The sequence below is a fragment of the Festucalex cinctus genome, chromosome 20 (genome assembly GCF_051991245.1).
Source record: "Festucalex cinctus isolate MCC-2025b chromosome 20, RoL_Fcin_1.0, whole genome shotgun sequence".
Taxonomy (NCBI): domain Eukaryota; kingdom Metazoa; phylum Chordata; class Actinopteri; order Syngnathiformes; family Syngnathidae; genus Festucalex; species Festucalex cinctus.
Genome location: NC_135430.1, coordinates 7,456,838 through 7,477,678, shown reverse-complemented (window position 1 = coordinate 7,477,678; position 20,841 = coordinate 7,456,838). Strand labels below are relative to the sequence as shown.

General features: G+C 42.3%; 1 protein-coding gene across 5 annotated transcripts in view; it reads left to right on the top strand.

The window, feature by feature from the left end:
- dnajc13 (DnaJ heat shock protein family (Hsp40) member C13) overlaps positions 1-20,841 on the top strand; it is a 32,967-nt gene that overhangs the window by 8,690 nt on the left and 3,436 nt on the right. For 2 of the 5 annotated variants that reach the window (XR_013280887.1, XM_077508994.1), the window contains exons 9-54: positions 59-150; positions 405-571; positions 689-768; positions 839-1,008; positions 2,588-2,687; positions 2,776-2,883; positions 2,955-3,110; positions 4,221-4,277; positions 4,353-4,474; positions 4,570-4,645; positions 4,757-4,852; positions 4,949-5,089; positions 5,252-5,269; positions 6,477-6,559; positions 6,651-6,804; positions 6,885-6,988; positions 7,054-7,213; positions 7,286-7,348; positions 7,910-8,011; positions 8,095-8,199; positions 9,481-9,683; positions 9,781-9,865; positions 9,956-10,110; positions 10,200-10,245; positions 10,696-10,850; positions 10,933-11,134; positions 11,202-11,317; positions 11,404-11,482; positions 11,561-11,696; positions 12,567-12,751; positions 12,833-12,907; positions 12,993-13,112; positions 13,481-13,879; positions 13,957-14,070; positions 15,442-15,720; positions 15,893-16,009; positions 16,490-16,667; positions 16,754-16,845; positions 16,925-17,024; positions 17,109-17,183; positions 17,482-17,594; positions 17,658-17,827; positions 17,910-17,952; positions 18,431-18,604; positions 18,682-18,861; positions 20,684-20,824. Coding sequence is in view for 4 of the 5 variants with exons in the window: in XM_077508994.1 (XP_077365120.1) it covers positions 59-150; positions 405-571; positions 689-768; positions 839-1,008; positions 2,588-2,687; positions 2,776-2,883; positions 2,955-3,110; positions 4,221-4,277; positions 4,353-4,474; positions 4,570-4,645; positions 4,757-4,852; positions 4,949-5,089; positions 5,252-5,269; positions 6,477-6,559; positions 6,651-6,804; positions 6,885-6,988; positions 7,054-7,213; positions 7,286-7,348; positions 7,910-8,011; positions 8,095-8,199; positions 9,481-9,683; positions 9,781-9,865; positions 9,956-10,110; positions 10,200-10,245; positions 10,696-10,850; positions 10,933-11,134; positions 11,202-11,317; positions 11,404-11,482; positions 11,561-11,696; positions 12,567-12,751; positions 12,833-12,907; positions 12,993-13,112; positions 13,481-13,879; positions 13,957-14,070; positions 15,442-15,720; positions 15,893-16,009; positions 16,490-16,667; positions 16,754-16,845; positions 16,925-17,024; positions 17,109-17,183; positions 17,482-17,594; positions 17,658-17,827; positions 17,910-17,952; positions 18,431-18,604; positions 18,682-18,861; positions 20,684-20,824 (5,886 nt within the window). In the remaining variant the exon portion in view is untranslated. The remainder of the gene's footprint in view (positions 1-58; positions 151-404; positions 572-688; positions 769-838; positions 1,009-2,587; positions 2,688-2,775; positions 2,884-2,954; positions 3,111-4,220; positions 4,278-4,352; positions 4,475-4,569; positions 4,646-4,756; positions 4,853-4,948; positions 5,090-5,251; positions 5,270-6,476; positions 6,560-6,650; positions 6,805-6,884; positions 6,989-7,053; positions 7,214-7,285; positions 7,349-7,909; positions 8,012-8,094; positions 8,200-9,480; positions 9,684-9,780; positions 9,866-9,955; positions 10,111-10,199; positions 10,246-10,695; positions 10,851-10,932; positions 11,135-11,201; positions 11,318-11,403; positions 11,483-11,560; positions 11,697-12,566; positions 12,752-12,832; positions 12,908-12,992; positions 13,113-13,480; positions 13,880-13,956; positions 14,071-15,441; positions 15,721-15,892; positions 16,010-16,489; positions 16,668-16,753; positions 16,846-16,924; positions 17,025-17,108; positions 17,184-17,481; positions 17,595-17,657; positions 17,828-17,909; positions 17,953-18,430; positions 18,605-18,681; positions 18,862-20,683; positions 20,825-20,841) is intronic. The other 3 variants (XM_077508995.1, XM_077508996.1, XM_077508997.1) reach the window with 3 other exon arrangements.

Sequence of the window (20,841 nt, the reverse complement as noted above, 5' to 3'; positions counted from 1 at the left end):
GTTTAATGCAGGACGTGTGCAATGAAAGGGGTTCTTTTCTCTCTGTACTTCCCTGCAGGTGTTTGCTCTCATCTGCGATGTGGACAACCCTCAGGTGTTTACAGTCGAATTCATCCGAGGCCAGATCAGAAAGTTCTCATCCACAGAACGGTACTCGCACTTTAGTAACCATTTTGTTTTTTGTTTTTCGGAGAGGCTGACGGACTATTGTCATTTCAATTAATTTTAACTAGTAAAGTGTATTTGCTAAACTAGTAAATTGTGTTACAAGCTTGGCCACAGAATGAATTAAACCCTTAAGTCAAGCTACTACTTCATATTTAATTTGATTCTCTCATGCCAATCATGTCTGTTGCGTCATAGCACTTTGAACGATTCCCGGTCTCTTTCCTTTAAACCAACAGGGACTCTCTGCTGGCCAGCCTGTTGGACGGCGTGCGCGCTTCTGGCAACCGGGACGTGTGCGTCAAGATGGCCCCCACACGGCGCGGCCAGCGTTGGGGCCTTCTGAGCATGCCTGTGGACGAGGAGGTGGAGAGTCTGCACCTCAAGTTCTTGGCTGCGCCTCCAAGTGAGTCGTGACTTCAGAATTGTTTTTTTCTTTAAAGTTACTTTGCTTCATGAAAATGGCAGATTTTTTCCAACATACTATTACACTCCACCTCCTTTTTCTTATGTGATTTCTTAGATGGAAACTTTGCCGACGCAGTATTCCGATTCAACGCCAACATCTCCTACAGCGGCGTTTTGCACGCAGTAACACAAGACGTGAGTGCGTTCATGTTGCCTGCGTCCGAATGCAAACTCGTAGCTCATTTTCCTGTTTCTGTTTCTCAAGGGTCTGTTCTCAGAGAACAAAGAGAAGCTGATCAACAACGCCGTCTTGGCCCTCCTGTCGCAGGAGGCTGAGCTCCCGGCGCTCAACGCCGAGCTGGAGAGCCACTTCCAGGCCATCCGCCGCCTAGTGGCATCCAAGGCCGGCTTCCAGGCCTTCACTCAGCTGCCAAAGTAAGAGCCGCCGGCTGCAGTGGCGGCGCAGGTCCCGTCGTGTTACTAAACGCTGGTAATGGGTATGCTCTGTCATTCCAAAGTCTGGACTCACAGACGCAACGTAAATATGAATCCATACATCTCAGTCTGCCTCTTTCCTGCCCGTGCTTTTTTTAATTATTTTTTTTATATTTTTTTTATTTTTTTTATTTTTTTTTTTAGCTTTTTTTAGCTCAATACTTTTTTTATTTTTTTTTGCATCTCTTTGAAAGGCTCTAATCGATCTGTCAGCCTCAATTTGTCTTCTTTTGTTGTTTTGTCTCACTCTTTTGTATTTAGCGTCTTTATGGGTCGCTGAGATGTATGATAGGATTGCATTTATTACCTTCTCAATATTTTTGGAAATGTTTCCAGGAAAAGGAGAGAGGGAAAATAGTTTTATCCTGAATGTTTCTCTTTCATGTAACCACCTTATTAAAAGGGATTTACCGTACTATGTATGTATTTTCACAATATGGAAAAGCTGTTCTCAGGTGTTAAGAACGATTTACATGCTTTCATCTAAATACACCGGGGATCGACGACGATTTGATTTTATCCTCCCTTATTCAATTGGCCTGTTTTGACGGGGCGACGCTGTCTATGATTAACCTCTCCCCATGATACTGCTATCTATATGGATATTGTTACCATAACTGCAAATTGCAGGGCTTGGAGGTCCGTGGTATGTTGCAAATTTAGCAACTTTGATGTTCTACTTGGTGACATTTGCGCTGTAGCTGGATTTTTTTTTGTGTGTGTGTAAAAAGGCATTTGCTGCCAAAATTCATATTTCTGCAACCAGGCAGAAAAGTAGTGATGTTTTAATTTGTTGTTTGTTTGTTGTTTTTAATTTCATTTGCTCCCGAAAATGTCGAAATACGTTCTATTTTAAATGTTTTAAATGTTGTGTCCCAAAGACATATTTATACGTTTTGGATGTTTTTTATGCTAGAGCATACAGAAGGCTTTGATGCAGCCTCTCAATTGCTAAGAATGGTTGAAGAGATGGTAGTTATTACACAAAACACCAGCAGGTGGCAGCTGGGTATAAGAGATCAACCATGTTGGAAAAAAAGCTCAATTACTCACAATACTGAATAGATTTCTAAATAATAATGAAACTTAGCTATATTCTAATGCTAATTGCTTTAAAATGGAAACAGAATTATACTTTTTTTTTTTTTTTTTTTTTTCCTCCCTGATGAAAGAAGAGACTTTAATCTTTCTTTTGTTATGTTCCATGTTTTTATAGCAATAGAACACAATATATTGCAATATCAGTCAAAATCCAGTAAAATAGCCGGGAGCGAAGGGGATTGCTTCTTTGAAAATGTCTGGGAGCGCATGAGTTAATTTTAGTTTAATTAATGGGAGGGCAGGCATTCCAGAGACGCAACTATTGTATGCAAGCAATTAAAAATGACATTTCCATAACATGTCTCCTTATCTTTGAGCGAAGTCAACAAAACCCCATGATCTAACCGATTTTCAATAATCCAGCATTGGTCCATGTGTCTTGTCTGATCTGAAACAAGTGCATTGTGATGTTTTTCAGGTTCAGGGAAAAATTAGGAGTAAAGACGGTGAAAGCTTTAAAGAGAAACAACAACAGTGTGACGCACGCTGCAATTGACATGCTTTGTGCCCTGATGTGTGTAAGTAGCATCTCATTGTTTCTGCACATGCTACACGAGTGTGAAAGACCCCCTTCTGAAAACCACTTCTCCGCTCCTTTCAAATCAGCCCATGCATGACGACTACGACCTGAGGCAGGAGCAGCTCAACAAGGCGTCTCTGCTGTCATCCAAGAAGTTCCTGGAAAACCTGCTTGAAAAGTTCATCACCAATGTGGTAAGTTCATTTATTGCAAAGGTTGAAGCGGAGCATCGTTTTTTATTCAATTGGCGGCTTTTGTCTTGCAGGACCAAGGAACAGGAGCTTTGGTCATCAGTTCCCTGCTGGATTTTTTAACGTTTGCCCTGTGCGCCCCCTACAGCGAGACCACTGAGGGCCAGCAGTTCGACATGCTGCTAGAGATGGTGGCCTTTAACGGGCGCACGCTCTTCAAACTCTTTCAGGTTGGTAATTGATTTCGCCAAGGGTTTCGTTAATTTTCGTTTCAATAATTAAATATGTTATTTTTAGGAATTTTTTTTTTCTTTTTTAAATGTCAAATTCTTTTGTTAGACCAACCTGGATTTTTAAAAATTTCTATTAAATTCCAGAATATTAGAAATGTATGAAAACATTTATCATATAATTTCATTCGGCCTTGGTGTCGCCATTTTCATGTCATTTTGGTGCATCCCTCATGGTTCATGATGATCGATTGCTTGTTCAGCCATTAATTGTTGCACCTCTATTTTTAATCTCCTGTAAATTTTAACTCATTCACTCTCCGCCATTTTCACAGAAGCAACCCCCTTCACTTCCGACTGTTTTACTGGATTTTGACTGATTTTGCAAGACCCACAAAATATTGTGTTCTATTGCTATAAAAAAATGAAAGCTACTAAAAGAAAGATTAGTTTCTTCTTTCATCAGGGAAAAAGTACATTTCTATCTGTTTCGATTTTGCAGCAATTAGCATTAGAATATAGCTAAGTTTCATCATTATTCACAAATCTGTTTAGAATTGTGAGTAATTGGGCTTTTTTTTCGACATAGCCCTGGTTGAGCTCCTTTGCTCTGCTGCCACCTGCAGGCTGTTTGTGTAACAACTACCATTTCTTCAATCGTTCTCTGCCGTTGATGTTGCATCAAAGCCATCTGTATACTCTAGCATAATAAAAAATAAAATAAAAAATACGTTCTATTTTAAATGTCCCAAAGACGTATTTAAATGTTTTTGGGAGCAGATGAGTTCAAATAGATGGTCACTTTTGTTCCCACAGATTTTTCATAATTTACGGAATGCAAATTCAAATTTGTCAAAATAGATACCGGTATATTTTTAATGATTAAATAAATTAACTTACAGAAGATAACCTTTATTGGTCGATGTTAGAAAGTACAGTATTTTAAGAAGTGCTTTTTCTATTTAAAAATAAAGCTTGGTATAATTGAATCTGAACTGAGAGAAGAACTTTGTGTGTTTAAAAACACCCCCAAAAAGCATTCATTATCTGTTTCACATCGTCTGTGGAGTTCCATTTAAAATTCATTCACGCAATGTTCTTTCTTCTTAGCATCCCTCGATGGCCATTGTTAAGGGAGCTGGTCTTGTGATGAAGGCCATCATTGAGGTAATTGAGAAGCATGTTCTGTGTGTTTAACTGCTTCGTTTACTTGGTCACCCTGTCATTCTTTTCCACATACAGGAAGGAGACAAGGAAATTGCCACCAAAATGCAAGAACTGGCTTTGAGCGAGGGGGCCCTTCCTCGGCATCTGCACACCTCCTTGTTCACCATCAGCGCCGACCAAAGGATGCTCACCAACAGGTCACAGGAAGCAGCGTTGGCAAGCTCATGGGCAATGAAACACAAACCTGAAATTGAACATGCCTCCTGTTTTTTATTTTTTTTGGTCAATGTAGACAGCTGAGCCGTCACCTTGTGGGACTGTGGACCGCAGAGAACCCTGTCGCCATGAACCTCCTCAAGAGAATATTGGTAACATTTTTGAATGGAAACTGTGGGGATTTTTGGCTCATTTTTGTCATTTTAACTCTTTAGGGTAGAAACATTTTGGTAGAAAAGTTTTCTATTGTGTTCACTTTGTAGCCGACAGGCCTGCTCGCGTACATGGACAGTCCCGATCCAGTACCGGAGAAAGACGTGGATCGAATGCACGTCCGAGATAACTTGAAAATTGCCACGGTAGCGTAACAACCTCACATTGTATCCTCGCAATCCACCTGCAACCCCCCCCCCCCCCTTTTTTTTTAAGGACTATTTTCTTTCCTCCTGGTTTAGGACCTGCTGAACCGCAACAAGGTGCCTGAGTGGCAGCGGATAGCCGGCAAAGCAGCCAAAGAGGTGGAGAAATTTGCCAAGGAGAAGGCGGATTTGGTCCTCATGCACTGGAGAGACAAGATGGGCATCGCCCAGAAAGAGGTGAGGACGATTTTCACTGGCGGCTCAACTTGACGCTCTTGAACAGCTACCAGCCTGACAAAAAAAAAAAAAAAAGCCAACCATTCTGTGGTGGTTCACGCACCAAAGAATAATCTCTCTATGTTGTCTCCGCCCCTCCCCTCTGCTGTCAAACTATTGTAGCAGGACAGAAATAACCTGGTGAGTAAGGCCCGGCCAACAGGATCTGTGCCCTTTTCTTCGTCTGCTGTCTTTCCAGCCAAGTGTTCATTGTTTCCATCCTCTCATTGAAAGCTCAATTTCTTTCGAGTCGAGTGCTACTTTAAATGAGAGAGGAAAAAAAAAGATGATTGGATGACACTGGTGGTTGTAAGGAATAAGTATATAAAATGCACATAAATCAATAAATTTTGGTGTTCCAATGACCCCCCACCCCCACCCCACCACCACCACCACCACCACTTTTTTATTTTTATTTTTTTATTTTTTTTATTTATTTTTTAATGAGAAATCATTTATGGGTTTCATGGTGCAGTAATCCTTTTTAATCGCTGGGGTTATTTTCCGGACCACCCTCGCAAATCCACGAAGAAATGACCAAATGTTTGTGATGTTAAAGCTTCTTGTATATAATACCAAAATATATGCATAAGAAGTGCAGATATTTTCTTTTTGTCCAGTTGGGGTTGGCATGCTCACATTCTGCTAGGGATGTAATGATATCCAAACATTACGATACAATATCACGATATGAAGGTCACGATACGATAATTATCACGATATTGTGGGGAGGTTGGCGATACAGAAAAGGTCAAAATATTGTTTTAAAAAAAAAAAACTCGTACTAAAAAAACCTGTATAATATTGCGTTTCTGTACATTACAACACGTATATAAACAACCAACTATCTCTAATAACACTTAATCATAGGAGGGCCAAAACGTGGCTTATGAAAATTAAACTGCACTAAGAAACTAGCCACCAGAGGGTACTAGAACTGCACAAATGGAAATCAACCTGACTTTTTAAACAGATGTGCTGGTTTTAATATTGTGACATGAAAATGACGATGTATTGTGGCTGTTATTGTTACATCCCTACATTCTGTCATATCTGTGACGCTGAATGTGTGTGTGTGTGTGTGTGTGCCTTTAAAACTTATTCAGTGGCAAAAACATTTTGAACATTTTTTTTTCCCCAAGTCAAGTTAATTTGTATAGCCCACTGGTGGCTTTATATCTGGTGCCATTTTGTCTTTTTCTTCATGCTGATGCTACCATCTCAAAATGTCTCCTCCATGCAAGTTGTCCATCCACGCGCGTTCGTTCAACGCTTTTCTTCTAATCCATATGTTGGCAATATACATATTTTAAATGCTTAATCGTGATATTTTGTCATCTGGTTGCAGAATGCCAATCAAAAGCCTGTCATCCTGAGAAAGCGACGACAGCGGATCAAGATCGAGGCCAACTGGGAGCTTTTCTACTACAGGTAGGCGGGACCTGTCTGTACCAAAAATTCTCTAGTGTACAAATATTTACTAAGGGAGTTGCACGATGATAAATCACACTATCAAATCAAGATTCCAGCTCGACCACGCACGCTCCAACCTCATCTGGAATCTGAAGACCAGAGAGGAGCTTCGGGACGCGCTGGAAGGGGAGATGCGCGCCTTCAACGTGGACCGCGAACTTGGCAACGCCACCGTCATCTCCTGGAACCACCAGGAGTTTGAGGTTCGAGGTTGTTTTGAATGTTGAGTTTTTCATCAGTTTTCCTATCAAGTAACCGAGGAACACTTGTGATATATTTGCAGGTGAAATATGAGTGCCTTTCCGATGAGATCAAAATCGGTGACTATTACTTGCGCCTCCTGCTGGAGGAGGATGAAAATGCTGAATCGAGCGCCATCAAGAGATCGTGAGCAAACAAACGTTTAATATTTCTGCTTGTTTTTGTCATAAAGTGACCTTGCGCCTTCTTAGGTACGAGTTCTTCAATGAGCTCTACCACCGCTTCCTGCTCACGCCCAAAGTCGCCATGAAGTGCCTGTGCCTCCAGGCGCTCACCATAGTGTACGGAAAGTGCTTCGATGAGATCGGCCCCTTCACCGACACCAAATACATCGTGGGCATGCTAGACCGCGTGAGTCTCGGCCCGAGACGCTTGCTCTCGTCATGCCGAGTTTGCCTGATTTGTCAAATTGTGTGTTTCCAGTGTTCGGACAAGCTGGAAAGAGACAGACTCATCCTCTTCTTGAACAAGCTGATTCTCAACAGGGTACGCTAACAAAAGCTGCTATCTCTCTCCACAATTAACTCATTCACTCCCAGCCGTTTTCACAGAAGCAATCCCTTTTATCCGGCTGTTTTACTGGATTTTGGTAGATTTTGCATGGCCCACAGAATATTTTGTTTTATTGCTATAAAAACATGGAACCTATCAAAAGAAAGATTAGTTTCTTCTTTCATCGGGGGAAAAAAAACACGTTTGTTTCTGTTTTGCAGCAATTAGCATTAGAATATAGCTAGGTTTCAGCATTTTTCACAAATCTATTTAGAATTGAGTAAATGAACTTCTTTTTTTCAACATGGCCCGGGTTGATCTCTTATACTCTGCTGCCACCTGCTAGCCGTTTGTGTGATAACTACCATTTCTTCAACTGTTCTTTGCAGTTGAGAGGCTGCATCAAGCCTTCCGTATGCTATAGCATAAAAAAAAAAAAAGTATAAATACGTCTTTGAGACACTTAAAACATTTAAAATGCAACGTATTTATACATTTTGGGAACAAATGAGTTAAATTTTACTACAACTAACTAAGAAATTTACACTTCTGCAGAAAAACGTGAAGGACATAATGGACTCTAACGGGGTGCGCATCCTGGTGGACCTGCTCACCTTGGCCCATCTGCATACCAGCAGAGCCACGGTGCCGCTGCAGGTAAGCAACATGTTTGGCCTGGATTTCCGAACGGGTTTTTACTGCGTGTTTAATTCATTAAATGAGCCCTGAAATTTCCCCAGAGCAACGTCTTGGAAGCGGCACCTGACATGAAGCGAGAGAGCGAGAAGGAGTGGTACTTTGGGAATGCAGACAAGGAAAGAAGAGGACCGTTCAGCTTTGAAGAGGTGTGGATTGCTTATAATAGGAGACGCGTATTAGTTCACAAATTCACAATTTCTCTCAATATCTAATGGATTAATAATCACCCTTTTTTTTTCTCTACCTTGCTGAAATTAAACAGTTTTTAAGGACTTTTGTTCGCTGTATTGCTCAAACCATAAAAAAAAATACTCTCTCCATGTCACAGATACTACTATAAAAACTAAGTGCAGCTCTGCTTACCTTAAGTTTTTTTTTTTAAACTTATTTTTTTGGCAGTGTAATGGCTTGAAAGTGGCTTTGGATCATTCATCCTGCCTGGCTGCCAAATCAGTGGTACAGAAACTCGATGTTGGGATTAAATAAATTAGCCACATTGTGACATCACAACTCAGGACGACTCACTCCGAAACGTTTAAAAAAAGTACCACTTTAACACTAGCACTACTAGAGTTCTAAAACTAGATCTCCCGGAGCAGTCATTTTGAAGGCTTGCCCTCTTGCCTAATAATAATAATAATAATAGTAATCACCTAATATGGCTATTACTCGCTATTCTGAGTAGCTAATAAAGCCCCTCTCTTGCTTTTCTGTGGAAAACGGGTGTATTAATTTTGATTATCAGGCTTGTATTGCCAAAAACGTCATGACTCCATCACATCTAGAAGCGCATTTTGTACTATTATAAGCTTTTCTCTACCTTGAGCTGCGTCAACAATTCCAGTGAAGCGATACATGCCTCTTTTTAGAGGGGGTGGGCTGGTCTTGTTTGGACTTGCTGTCTGAAACTGCTGAGAGCGATCCAGTGACCACTCATTGTGATTTCTCAGACCCTCTGTCAGCTTAGAATGTAGCTGTGTAGTCTCTTCTCTAGTATAGTTTTTTTTTTTTTCTTTTTCCAACATGGTAATCCAGCTTGTATTCAAAGCCAAATGCCTCTGCATTGAATGGTAGTTGCTACGGAAGCCCAGCAGCGTCAATTACAGAGGCCCACCGTGAAAGATGTACATTGAAATGAATAGAGCAGTCAAATTGATGGGTAGTGGTAGTGGGGGTAAAGTAGTAATTACTCCTAAATATTTTTCTATTTTTAATACAATAAAATGGCAGTGCAGTAATGATATATATACACAGAGAGAGGAAAAGTCAAAAGACCTGGAACATTCTAGATCTATTTAAACAGAGTAACAACAAATCCAGTTGTCATAACAGTCAAAATGACGGCTCTGGGAGATCTAGTGGTTAAAACAAAAAAATCACAAATCCTAGTCGCAATATTATATTTTTCCCATGCGGTTCGATTTCAGATGCAGGAGTTTTGGACCACGGGCGTCCTGTCAGCCAAGACGCGCTGCTGGGCTCAAGGCATGGACGGATGGCGCCCCCTGCAGGCCGTGCCGCAGCTGAAGTGGTGCCTGCTGGCCACGGGGCAGGCGGTGATGAATGAGACGGATCTGGCCACGCTCATCCTCAACATGCTCATCACCATGTGCTCCTACTACCCCAGCAGGTCTCTGGAGCTTTCTGGATATATCCTGATGATATTAATCCATAATTCATAGCCTTGGATGACTATTGATTTTCTTCTTCTTCTTCTTTTCTTCCAGGGATCAAGATAACGCCATTATTCGCCCGTTACCAAAGATCAAGAGGATGATAACTGACAGCGCTTGCCTGCCACATATTGTTCAGGTACAATATGAATCATCTAGAACAGATACTTTCAGTTTTTTAAATCATATTTACTAATCCGCCCGGCTCTTTTTTTCAATTTTATTTTAGCTTCTCTTGACGTTCGACCCCATCCTGGTGGAAAAGGTGGCCAATGTCCTGTACCTGGTGATGCAGGACAACCCCAACTTGCAGCGCCTCTACTTGACCGGAGTCTTCTTCTTCATCATGATGTACACGGGCTCCAACGTGCTTCCTGTCGCAAGGTACAAAATGCGCTGTTGTACATCTGCTTCGACCATTGTGCTGCTGTTGGTTCGAATTAAACATCATGTGAATCTTTCGTCCTTTTCAGGTTCTTGAAGTACACTCACTTGAAACAAGCCTTTAAATCTGAAGAGGTAAAATTGTCTCGTTTTTAGAACACAGTTAACCCTCGCTTTTGGCATAGATTTATGGACCGAGCCCTAACACTAATAAAGTGTGCCTCCCTAATTTTTTAAAGAATTGCTTATATTGTTTAAAGTCTAAGTATACTTACTACAAACAATGATCCCAAAATACTTGCACACCTGCAGAGCATGCAATACTCTCAAGCATATATTCTTTATCGTCTGCATAAAACGGCTGTTATTAGAGTTTAGTTGTGGTGTTCTTCTTCTGTTTTATCATCAAATCCATGTCTATTATGTCGATCGATTACACTGCCCTCTGGTGGCCAAGGTGCGCACACCACTTAAATCTCATTGACTTCGTGCATGAAATCATGATGCACAAACTGTTTGATTCTTTACATTTGAGTTTTGAAAATCGAACCGTTCTATGTGAGTGACACCTTCTTGTATCCCTAGTCCAAAGGTCAGGACATCGTGCAGCGTAGCGTTCTTGGATCGGCCCTTCCCGAGGCCATGGTGTGCTACCTGGAGAACTACGAGGCCGAGCGCTTCTCGGAGATCTTCCTCGGAGAGTTTGACACCCCCGAGGCCATCTGGAGCTGTGAGATGAGGTCGGTCGGACGGTTGCGAATCCTCTCGGTTGCAGATGCTTTGAGCCAGGTTCCAGATTTTGGACATTTCTCTGTCTGTCAGGCGCATGATGATTGAGAAGATCGCCGCCCATATTGCCGACTTCAGCCCGAGGCTGCAGAGCAACACGCGCGCCCTCTACCAGTATTGCCCCATCCCTGTCATCAGCTTCCCTCAGCTGGACAATGAGCTCTTCTGCAACATCTACTACCTCAGACACCTGTGTGACACCGTCCACTTCCCCGACTGGCCTATTAGAGATGCTGTATGTGCCTTTTCTTGCTTCCATTTTTTAAGAAAAAAAACTTGTTTCAACACAGTTTGCCTCCTAGGTGAAGCTGCTTAAGGACACCCTTGAAGCATGGAAGAAGGAGGTGGAGAAGAAGCCTCCCTCCATGTCAATAGATGATGCTTACGAAGTCCTCAACCTCCCCAAAGGACAAGGGATGTGAGTCAGTTTTCTTCCACTCTGAAACATGTGGTTGCCATGTAATGCCAAGCCATTTGAAATGCTTTATGTACTTTTTTCGAAAGGCACGAGGAGAGCAAGATCAGAAAAGCTTACTTCAGGCTGGCGCAGAAGTACCATCCAGACAAGAACCCAGATGGCAGGGTGTGTGTTTTTTTTTGTTTTTTTTTTCTCTCTTACACTGCTGTTTTCCATCCCCATGTTTTATTTCCACTCTTTCAGGATATGTTTGAGAAAGTCAACAAGGCCTACGAGTTCCTTTGCACAAAGTCGGCACGAGTCGTGGATGGGCCCGACCCGGAAAACATTATCCTCATCCTCAAGACCCAAAGCATCCTTTTCAACCGGCACAAAGATGGTATGCAGACACGGGCCAATTTTAAATGGTGCTCCAAAAAAATGTCAAATGTCTGGTCTAGACATGCAATCCAGGCAAGGGGAAAAAAAAAAACTTGAGAAAACGCAGTAAACAGATGCTCATGCGACATTTATGACGAGTTCTTTATGACGTGAAGTCTCGAAAAAATTACTGACCCAGATCGACGAATATTTTTATTGTCACTGTTATTAACTCATTCAGTCCCAGACATTTTCACTGAAGCAACCCCTTTCGCTCCCAGCTGTTTTAATGGATTTTGACTTATTTTGTATGGCCCACAGAATATTTTTCTATTGCTATAAAAACATGGAACTTAGAGAAAGATTAGAGTCTCTTCTTTCATCAGGAAAAAAAAAAAAGTCTATTCCTATCTGTTTCCGTTCTGCAGCAATTAGCATTAGAATATAGCTAAGTTTCATCATTATTCACAAATCTGTTTGAAACAGTGGGGAAAAGAGATTTTTGCAACATGGCCCTGCTTGATCTCTTATACTCTGCTGCCGCCAGATGGCCGTTTATGTGATAACTACCATTGCTTTTAACATTATTTTCAGTTCAGAGGATGCATCAAAGCTTTGTGTATGCTCTAGCATACAGAAACATAAAAAAGAAACGTATAACAACGTCTTTGGGAGCATGATAATATTTAAACTAGAACTTGTTTATACGTTTTTAGGAGCAAATAAGTTAATTACATTTGGAGCACAGCGGCGGGAGGCCCTGCTCCCCATAGTACTGAAGCTTAAAACTGGCTGATTTCAGCAAGTGTTAAAACGTCTTTCTTGATCCTCGCACCATTATTTAGGCAAGTACTCGACTGGTGCGAATGTCTTCACTTTTCCAAAATAGAGCTGGAGCCCTACAAGTACGCCGGCTACCCCATGCTCATCAAAACCATCACCATGGAGACCCAAGATGACCTCCTCTTCTCCAAGACCTCGCCTCTGCTGCCGGCTGCCGCCGAGCTCGCCTTCCACACCGTCAACTGTTCGGCACTCAACGCCGAGGAGCTGCGGCGCGAGAATGGAATCGAGGTTAATTTGTTTTCTTCTTTATTTTTATTGTGTCCAACATTTAAAGCAATGTTACAATTATGACTGTCGAAAAATCCTCAGGTGTTGCTGGAGGCTCTTTCCCGTTGCGTCTCCGTGTTGACTTCATCCAGCAAGGCCGACGACATGGCCGTTCAGGTATGCGGCGCTAGACCGATTTTGCCTTGTCGTTTTTTTGACAAAGAAATGATGTCGATAAAACCGAATATGTCAAACGTCTCAGGTGTGCGGGCACATCTGCAAGTGCTACAGCGTGGCGGCTCAATTTGAGGAATGCCGGGAAAAGATCATCGAGCTGCCCTACATCATCAGAGACCTCTGTCACATCATGTACTACGGAAAGGTCAGCAATCAAAATTTGTACGCCATCTGTCGACCAAAACTTGTTGATCCTGGTTAATCAATGGCATAATTGTTCCAATACTCGCTTCTTAGAATCTTAATTATGCATAGCTTAGGGGTGTCAGGTGTTTAAAATGTGTAATTGTAATTAATCGCATGACTTCAAATAGTTAACTCATGATTAATCTCAAGTTTTGTCTTTTCTAATTTTGTACAATAAAGTTTTCATACGCTTGTTAACATAAAAGTTGAAAAAAATGTTAAACTATGGTAATGGAAATATTGCTGCATGCATCTTTTAGTCATTGATACAATAATTTCATAATAATTCATAACATGGTGTTAAAATAAAAAATATATACTTTACAGGGTCTCCCCAAAACGGCAGCCCTGGCGGTGCAGTGCGTCAGCTCCTTCGCGGTGGACTTCTTCCTGCAGACGCAACTGTACCATGCCGGCGTTCTCTGGCACCTGTTGGTGCAGCTCTTCAACTACGACTACACGCTGGAGGAAAGCGGCGTGCAGACCAGCCAGGACACCAACCAGCAGGAAGTGGCCAACCACCTGGCCAAGCTCAGCCTGGTGTCCCTTAGCCGGCTGGGGGGCTACCTCCCGCCGACGCCGCGCAGCCCCAATGGCGGCAACCCTGTGTCGGAGACCAACGGCGTGGAAAGCGTCCCCCCGGAGAACCCCAGCATCCGCAAGAGCCTGGCCGCCATGTTGACGCCGTACATCTCCAGGAAGCTCGGAGTGGGATCTTCAGCCGAGGTCGGTTGACGTAGTGGAGGCGCGTCGCCGCTGAATGAAGGGAACTCGGACTGAGCACCGGTTTTGATCTTTTGAAGGTCTTGAAACTGCTGAACAGCAACACGGAGAACCCCTACCTCATCTGGAACAACGGAACAAGAGCTGAGCTACTGGAGTTCCTGGAGAGTCAACAAGAGGGGAACATTAAAAGAGTAAGGGGCTCGACACACGGGAAGTGACGTCGCTCGCTCTCCATTCATTTCCTATGGAATCAAGGCGATAAGGCGAAAATCGCCTTCCTCCCTCCCCCTCGGCGAAACGCGACATTCGTGCATGTGAAAAATCGCGCGCGTAGACGTGCACGCGTAGGTCCGCGACGCGATACTAGAAAATTGAAACATGTTCAACTTTTGTCGCGTCGCTGAAGCTTCAAGCAATCAGCGAAGATTTCGTTGACGAGCCAATGAACGCAGGGCATGCTAGACAGTGCGATACACGGCAAAATGGGAGGATCTAATTTTAGCAGTCCGTCCTTCCAGTTTTATATGACACTTCACGCAACGATTTCCGTGACGTGAACAGGACATTTAGCAACAGTAGTTCCGTTAATTCCAGTAATATATTGTGAATCTTCATCCTCGAACTATGTAGTGGAACGTCCGTTTACAATGATTCCCTCCAATTTAATAGCCAATCAAATCTGTTATCAACAAGCCGCACTAGAGGGTGACGGCAGTCGCTGCCGCCGTCGCAACTGCTTGTCGCTTCCCGTGTGCGGCGACGAGTACCTCGTCGCCTCTCGTGTGTGCAGTTTGACATGGGAGGTGACGCGATACGTAATTCGCTGTCACTTGTCGCCTACCGTGTGTCGAGCCCCTAAGATTGATGCTTTTCTCACATTTCTGAGCTCCTGGTTCGAATATTACCTGAGATTCATAATGACCCTGATTTGTCCCACGTTTTTCATGACTGACGTAAGGCGACAAACATCTTAATAACTAAATAAAAAAATTAATTAAAAAAAAAAGTAAATAAAAATAACTTAAATTAAAAAAAAGAAAATATATCTAAATAAATTAAATTAATTGAACTCAATTAAATAAATAACATTAAATTTAAAAAAAACTTGAAATAAGCCAAACAATACACAGGACTAATGTTCCTTTTACATTGCAACCGGCAATCAATGTAAGCCTGCATCGCGTATGACGATCTACTTGCGTAAACACTAGTTAACACGTTTTGTATGTTTGTAAACGCGAGTGGCCGTTCAACTCTGGCCTGACGTTTTTGTAAGAGACAAATTTTGACTCAGTAGAAATGCTATGCTGTAGGTCAGTGGTGTCAAAAGTCGGGTCCTCGAGGGCCTGACTGCTGCGTGTTAAGTCCTGCGTGTTTTTGAGGTTTCCCCACGTTCAACACGGCTGATTCATATTCACTCATCATCAAGCTCTGCAAGTAGCCTGATAATGATCCTGATCATTGTTGGAGTAGAGAAACCGCAAAAGGCCCTTGAAGATGGGATCTTGACATGTGGTGTAGGTGAATACCTCTTATGTTGTTTTTGTATCCTGGCCATGCAGGCATTTCCTGATCACAGTGAGGCAGGCCTTAGTCAGTCAAGAGAGGATCTGCCCTGGGTCAGTCGCAGTAGAAGGAAACGGCAGAAGGAAGGAGAGAGAGAAGGAGCGCAGACAGAGAAAGCAGAGACAGAACAAGGAGAGGCAGGAGACAACGCAGATGAACAAGAAGTTGACATTGTAATGTTTCAGAAAAGGCCAAATAAACGTGACCCCAAAGTTTTGGTGGGTTATTGGCATTCAAGACAGATGACAGATTCGTCACATATGACTAGTGTGCAGGTAGGCATTTTTTTTTTTTTGGGAAGAATTCATTATTGGCTTCCAGTAAGAATAATCAAATGATTTTTTTTTAAACTCTTATATATTTACCAGCTGAAAGGTCACCTGTGAAGTCTATAAAACGGTTGGGTATTAATTTTACCTTAGCTCACTTTGTTCTCTCTCCTGACAGGGGGAGAACGATGAGAGCTTTGGCGCGGACTTCATATTCAGCGAACACAGCAAAGAGCTCATCGTCGGCGAAATCTTTGTACGCGTTTACAACGAACAACCAACTTTCCCACTAGAGGTAAGCTCTTAGAAGTACAGGTACAGATTTTAGGGACTACCACACCTTGGAACCATTGCAAATTTTTAGATTCTAACTGCTCCTTATCACACATTTTATTAAAAAAAAAAAAGTTTTTAAAGGTGTGGGGTCCTTAAGTTTTGACCGTTTCTGTTTGTAAACAATTCAAAATAGACTCCTCCCACCTACTTTCTTAGCACAGGTGATGTCATCATCAGTCGACAGCAAATAGAAAAAGTACTTTTTAAAGGTATTATTTGTACATGAAAAATAATGAAATTACCACATTAATTATAGACAAATTATTAACTTTTTACTGCTGAAAATGAGTCAAGTATCCCTTTAAGGAATTGGTTTAAATGGTTAAAAAAAAATGGTGATATACGCTACGTCAAATAACACACTTTGGAGTATTTATTTTGCTGTAGCAGTTGCCAAGTCTGTGTAAAATAAATAACCTATTTTCCTCCTTGTCTCCAGTATCCCAAAGCATTTGCGGCGAGCCTGCTTGACTACGTGGGCTCGCAGGCGCAGTACCTGCACACTCTGCTTGCCATGAGCCAGAGCAACAAGTTGGAATCCCAGCAGCACGCCGAGCGGCTCCGCTTCGCCGAGATGGCTCTGGAGGCTCTACGCAACGTCATCAAGAACAACCCCAGTGAGACGAGACGCGGCTCTGTCTTGTCACCAACTTCGTTCTAAGATGATGCCGAATTAAGTTTTGGTTTTATCCCTTCCTTCCAGGCTCCGAGACGGAATGCATCAGCCATTTCAAGCTACTTTTCTCCCTGCTGCGGGTTCACGGCGCTGGCAGGGTGCAGCAGCTGGTGCTGGAGGTGCAAAAACCATCCCAAAAAGAACTACTCGAGCGTCTCGGACGCCGCTTCATTCGAGTCTCGTCCGCTTTCCTCGCAGGTTGTCAACACGGTGACGTCGAATCAAGAATGTGTCAGCAACATTGCCGAGTCGCTGGTGCTGTCCAATCTCCTCCTCCTGCTGCACTCGCTCCCATCAAGTAAGACGGGAAGGAACCAGTCACAAAATGTTATTTGATTTGATTGATTTGTTTTATCTTAATTGTCAATGTGTGTCCTTCTAGGCAGGCAAATGGTGTTGGAAACGCTCCATGCTTTGACATCCAACACCAAAATAGTCAAAGAGGCCATGCTCAAAGGTTTGTGGAAACATTTTCGTTTTAAAGATTGCACAGAATATTTTTTTGCCAACCTTTTATGAAGCCAAAGCAATATTTCCACAATTTAGTCATAAATTAAGCTGTTTTTTCTTTCTTTTTCATTTTCTTTCTTTTTTCTTTCTTCTTTTTTCTTTCCCTTTTTCATCTTTTTTATCTTTCTTTTTTCATCCATTTTTTCTTTTTCTTTCTTTTTTCTTTCTTTCGTTTTCTTTTTCACATGTTTTTCTCTTCCTGTTTTTCCTTTTTTTTTTTTCTATAATTTTCTTTCTTTCTACAGGGGCTCTCATCTACTTGCTGGACCTCTTCTGCAACTGCACTCACCCTCAAGTTCGCACACAGACAGCCGAACTGTTCTCCAAGATGACATCGGACAAGCTGGTCGGGCCCAAGGTGGGTGTGGCAAAACCCGTCTGCGTAGGAGATGTTGCATTTTCTTATCTTTTCTTCCTTCAGGTTCGCCTGACTCTGATCCGTTTCCTCCCGAGCGTGTTCATGGACGCCATGCGAGACAACGCCGAGGCGGCGGTGCACATCTTCGAGGGAACGCACGAGAATCCCGAACTCATCTGGAACGACAGCTCCCGGGAGACGGTGTCCACCACCGTGCGGGAGATGATGCTTGAGTAGGTCCTCGTTTAAAGTTAGTGACCGTCTGGAAAGAAAGAAGAAGCCAAAGAGTTCAACTCTGTCATTTTCTTTTTCCAGGCACTTTAAACAGCAGAAGGATAATCCTGACGTCAACTGGAAAGTAAGTTCACGAAGCGGGTCGTCAGGTACAAGTACTGATAACCGACCAGCCGCGGACATGATTGTGACTTTGACACAAAACGATAGCTAATCAGGAAGCTGTTGCCGGTCAAATAGAGGAGCAGCTGGTTGGATTGAGTCTTTATGTGACTACAATCTGGTTACGAAACAAGCTAACAATTATCTTTAACTTTTTTTTTCTCCCCTTCTACTTTTATTCCTGCTTTTACCGCCACTATTAATATTTTGACTAATACTATGAAATACAACTAGTTCTTCTACTACTATGATGACTATAGTGACCTACTGACACTATGACTACAATTACTAGTATATAATAGTAGTCTATGTATTATGACAACTACATCATGAGAGCAGTTGGCACACAAATATAGTATTTTTCTTTTTTGTCACATGTTTTCAACTCTCACATTTTGCTGAAGAACAAATGATGAGCTTGTATGTTTGTGTTGCCTCAGTTACCGGAGGACTTCACCTTAGCCTATGGAGCCGGGCAAGGCGAGCTGGAAGTGGGCGGAGTCTTCCTGCGCATCTTTATCGCACAGCCGGGCTGGGTGCTGCGCAAGCCTCGCGACTTCCTGGTGTCGCTCCTGGAGACCCTGACGGAGCTGCTGGAGAAGAACAACCCCAACGTGAGCCGAATGCGGGATCGGTGTTTAAAAAATAAAAATAAAAAATAAATCTCCCCATTCCGAAAATGTCCTTTTAGGGGGAGGCACTGGAGACGGTCACCACGGCAGCTGTCTGTCTGTTCAGCTCACAGGCGCAGCTGGCCGATCAGGTCCCGCCTCTGGGTCACTTGCCCCGCATCTTAGCTGCGCTAAACCACAAGAACAACGCCATTCCCAAGAGCTCCATCCGCCTCATCCATGTGCTCTCTGATAACGAGGTAATCGGCTCCACCAACCAAGGCACTATTTTTATATTAGGGATTTGTCGCCATCTTGTGGCACCTGAGAACATTTCAGAAAGAACAGCGTTGTTGACGTAAACCACATAACTGTCTTACGAATGCCTGCTAGCTAAATGCTAACGTACGATGCAAAACATAATAGCCTGGCTGGCGAAACTAGCTTTGTATGTTGCAATCTATATTTGAATAAAACTGTGCAGCAATGTATGTAGATTGACAAAACAATACGGGCATATATTCTTTAACCTCTTATAAAAAAAAAAAAAAAACAAAAAAAAACCGTGGAATATTACTGCATCTTAAAGAGATCGTTCGGATTTTTTGACATGAATCTCAATTTCATCCTCACCTCGAGTGTGTGCGATCAGCACTGACTTACCCCTGACAGCGTTCTGTGACACCAGTTCTGGTCCGGTGTTGGACGAGAGGAAAATAGTCCAGCAAGTTGGCTGTGATCACGGAAATAAAGCGTTTTTCTTCTAAAAACAATATATGTTCAAAAGAGTGATACATTTGCATCACAAATACTCTTTGCTGGAAAAAGTCAGACGCCATTACCGCCAGCCACTACTTTTCTGTTCGTTCGTATCACTGCGCGTCGCCCTGTAGACGGCGAATTGACGCACCGCAGCCAGCTAGCTGATCCTTCCGCCTTCGAAAAGACAAACAACTTCTAGCGGAAGGATCAGCTGGCAGCAGTGTGTCAATTCGCCGTCTACAGGGCGACGTGCAGTGATACGAACGAACAGAAAAGTAGTGGCTGGCGGTAATGGCGTCTGACTTTTTTCAGGAAAGAGTATTTGTGATGCAAATGTATCACTCTTTTGAAAACGTATTGTTTTTAGAAGAAAAAAGCTTTATTTCCATGACCACAGCCAACATGCTGGATTATTTTCCTCTCGTCCAACACCGGACCAGAACTAGTGTCACAGAACGCTGTCAGGGGTAAGTCAGTGCTGATCGCACACACTGGAGGTGAGGATAAAATTGAGATTCATGTCAAAAAATCCGAAGGATCCCTTTAATGACAGTCTTCATGTAAATGCTATGTGCATATTTTATACCGCCCCCTGGTGGCCAAAGAATGCACACGAAGGAGCTGCACAATCAAAACATGAAATCATGATGCACGTACAGTATTCAAGCCACCTCTGTATGTGGATAACAGGGTTATTATAGTTTTGGAATTTTTAATTTCATTTAGTTTTGATTTCATTTTTTTTTAATTTTGTTAGTTTTATTTTTCATGTTGGTCTTGTTAGTTTTTATTAGTTTTAGTTGTTTAATAAATGTTTGGTTTTACTTTAGTTTTAGTTTCAGTATCACTTTTACTTTTTTTTTTTCTTTTTTTCCCCTTCAATTGTATTACTTGTGCACAATCTGAAGGTACTTTTCTATTAGCTGCTGCTAGATGACGTCCTTATTCCCGTTAATATCAAACTAAGTCTACTTAAAATCACATTTAAAATCATCCCCAAAGGCTCATGCAATGAATTAATTACCAAAGACTAAAACTAACAACATTTTTGCTATAATTACAGTTACTTTTAGTTTGTTTTGTAAAATTAAAATGTAGTTTCACTTCGTTTTTGTTTTTTATTTTACTTCATTAACAAAATTGTTTTTTGAATTTTACTTTTCGTTTTTTTGTTAGTTTTAGTTAACTAAAATAACCTTGGTGGATAGGTTAGAATAGTTTGAAATTTCAGTAGGTAAGTTTGCGTTTGGTGATTCACACATCGGCCATCAGATCACTCATTCCTTTTTGGATATGCGACACGATGTTTTGTTTTTGTAGCTCTGCGTGCGCTCCATGTCCGCCCTAGAGGCCATCGGCCCGCTGATGACTGGAATGAAGGTCCGTACAGACATGGCCGGTCTGGCCTGCGAGGCGCTGAACCGCATGTTCCAGAAGGAGCAGACGGAACTGGTGGCTCAGGTAACGTTCCTTCGCCG